This window comes from Parus major, chromosome 26 (genome assembly GCF_001522545.3).
Source record: "Parus major isolate Abel chromosome 26, Parus_major1.1, whole genome shotgun sequence".
Taxonomy (NCBI): Eukaryota; Metazoa; Chordata; class Aves; order Passeriformes; family Paridae; genus Parus; species Parus major.
The window spans coordinates 5,108,150-5,110,981 of NC_031795.1; the positions used below are offsets into that span (position 1 = coordinate 5,108,150).

The window sequence follows — 2,832 nt, forward strand, 5'->3', positions numbered from 1 at the left end:
TCCTTTCCCTTTTCTCCTTTTCCTTTTTCTCCTTTCCCTTTTCTCCTTTTCCTTTTTCTCCTTTCCCTTTTCTCCTTTTCCTTTTTCTCCTTTCCATTTTCTCCTTTTCCTTTTTCTCCTTTCCCTTTTCTCCTTTCCCTTTTCTCCTTTCCCTTCTCTTTTTTTCCTTTTCTCTTTATCCTAAGGAGCTGTCCTGGAGGAAAACCAGGGAGAACAGGGCAGGATTTTGGGATTAAAAAAATCCCAAATTTTTTTAAATTTGGCCCTTACCTGGCCCCACAGGAGCTCTCCCACTCCAATGAAAATGCACCAGAACCACTGGCTGAGGGTGAGCCCGGAGCAGCTGAAGGGCTTCCCACCAAACTCCACGATGATGATCTGCGGCACAGGAGACAAGAGTCACACCCTGGGCAGCTCCGAGGGCATGGAAAGGTCCCCCTGGGCCACACTTTTCCCTCTTTCCTGTGATTACAGCAGGAGCAAGGCCCTCAGTTCCAAACTGGGAATTTTCTGGAACACCAGAGAGGCGCAAAGACTTCTCATCCAGACTGGAAAATTTATGGGAAATCAGAAAGGAGCAGGGACCTCACATCCAGGCTGGGGATTTTGAAGAACACCAGAAAGGAAGAAGGACCTCACATCCAGGCTGGGAATTTTAGGAGCAATGTCCCCATATCCACATTGCAAATTCTGAGGAACACCAGAAAAGAGCAGGGACTTCACCCCCAGTCCAGGAACTCCATGCAACACCAGATTCACCTCCCAGCACGCTCTAGACCCCAAATCATGGAATCCCAGGATGTTTTGGGCTGGAAGGGATTTAAACCCCACCCAGATCCACGCTCTGGGACACCTCCCAGCAGCTCAGGTCGCTCTCATCTCCACCCACCCCAGCCTTGAGCACATCCAGGGTGGTTCCTGTGCCACCAAGACGCTGCAGGGGGACAGAGTCGAGCCTGGGTGTGACACAGCCCCCGGCAGCCCCGCGGCCTCACCTGGGCGGTGAAGGTGCCCAGCACCACGGCGCAGAAGATGGGGTTGCGGTAGATGCCCTCGAAGACGTTCCTCTCGCCGTGGATCTTGCGGGCGTTGATCTCGTTGAAGAGCTGCATCATCACGAAGGTGTTGAAGACGATGGTGTAGTGCTCGGTGGGGGGAGAGTGCAGGGGAGCGTTCCGGCCGCTGTCGATGTCGAAAAACTTCTCCCCTGCACAGGAAAAAGGGGGTTTGGGGAAGGAAATATCTGCCCCTTCCCTTTTCCTTTTCTCCTTTTTCTTTTCTCCTTTCCTTTTCCTCTTCCTTCTTTTTTCCTTTTTCTCCTTTCCCTTCTTTTTTATCCTTTCCCCTTTCTCCTTTTCCTTCTCTTTTTTTTTTCCTTTTCTCCTTTTCCTTTTCTCCTTTTCCTTCTCTTTTTTTTCCTTTTCTCCTTTTCCTTTCCTCCTTTTCCTTTTCCTTTTCCTTTTCTTCCTTCTTTTTTTACCTTCTCTCCTTTCCTTCTCTCCTTCCCTTTCCTCCTTTTCCTTTTCTCCTTTCCCTTCCCTTTTCCATTTTTCCCTTCCCCTTTATTTCCCCCTTCTCCCCTTGCCCCCAGCACCCCCTGGGGCCGCGTGCTCACCGGCGAAGAGCAGTGTGAAGATGATGGTGAGCTGGTAGACGGCGTGGCCCAGGATGTTCTTCATCATGGTGCGGGAGATGAGCGGCTTGTTGCGGCCGTAGGGTTTGCGCAGCAGCAGCGCCTCGGTCGGCGGCTCCGTGGCCAGCGCCAGCGAGGCGAAGGTGTCCATGATCAGGTTCACCCACAGCATCTGCACGGCCTTCAGGGGAGAGTCCTGCAGGGGGAGAACACACCAAGCCACCAAAATCAACCCTTCTTCCCTTCTTTGTTTCGTTCTCCTCGTGAAAACAGCTCCAGAATTGGTCTGGGATCTTTAACACCTTCCTAAAACATTCCCAAATGTTTCTCCTTTGCTCTGAGCTCCCCAGGGGAGAGTCCTGCAGGTAAATCATGGAAGAACATGTCACACCAATTAAATAAACCTTTTTTCTCCTCTTTGTTTCACTCTCCTCATGAAAACAACCCCAGAATTGCTCTGGGATCTCTAAAACCTTCCCAAACCGCTCCCAAGACGTTTCTCCTTTGCTCCAAGCTCCCTGCACAGCCTCACAAGGCACCTCCCGACCCCTGGCTCTTGGTAACATCCCTAAACTCCAACAATCCATGGGAAACCTGCTAAATCCAAAGGGTTCTTGTATTCTCCTGCTCCAGTGAGGAACAACCCACTGGAAACCTGTGAAATCCAACAGGTTTGTTCTCCTGTTCCACTGGAAAAGAATCCACTGAAAACCTGTTCAAACCAAGACATTTATTCTTCTTCTTCAGTGAAGAACAACTCACTGAAAACCTGTGAAGTCCAACAGATTTATTCTCCTCCTCCAGTGAAGAACAATCCACTGAAAACCTCTTAAATCCAAGAAACTTGTTTTCCTGCTCCACTACAAAACAACCCACTGGAAATCTGTTAAAAATCAAGACATTTATTCTCCTGCTCCACCAAGAAACAATCCACTGAAAACCTGTAAAATCCAACCAGTTTAATCTCCTGCTCCACTGGAAAAGAATCCACTGGAAAACTCTTCAAAACATTTATTCTTCTTCTCCAGTGAAGAACAACTCACTGAAAACCTGTGAAATCCAACAGGTTTGTTTTGCTCCACTGGAAAAGAATCCACTGGAAACCTCTTCAAACCAAGATATTTATCCTCCTGCTCCACTGGAAAACACCCCAGACTAAACCTTTGAAATCCAACACGTTCCCCCTCTCCAAGTGACGA

The 2,832-nt window shown here is 49.0% G+C and overlaps 1 protein-coding gene across 1 annotated transcript in view; it reads right to left on the reverse strand.

Moving 5' to 3' along the window:
• Positions 1 to 2,832, reverse strand: part of ATP2B4 (ATPase plasma membrane Ca2+ transporting 4) — a 53,586-nt gene that overhangs the window by 12,299 nt on the left and 38,455 nt on the right. Inside the window, exons 17-19 of the mRNA XM_033519965.1 lie at positions 1,616 to 1,919; positions 996 to 1,207; positions 271 to 378 (exon numbers count right to left, since the gene is read on the reverse strand). Coding sequence (XP_033375856.1) covers positions 271 to 378; positions 996 to 1,207; positions 1,616 to 1,919 — 624 coding nt within the window. The remainder of the gene's footprint in view (positions 1 to 270; positions 379 to 995; positions 1,208 to 1,615; positions 1,920 to 2,832) is intronic.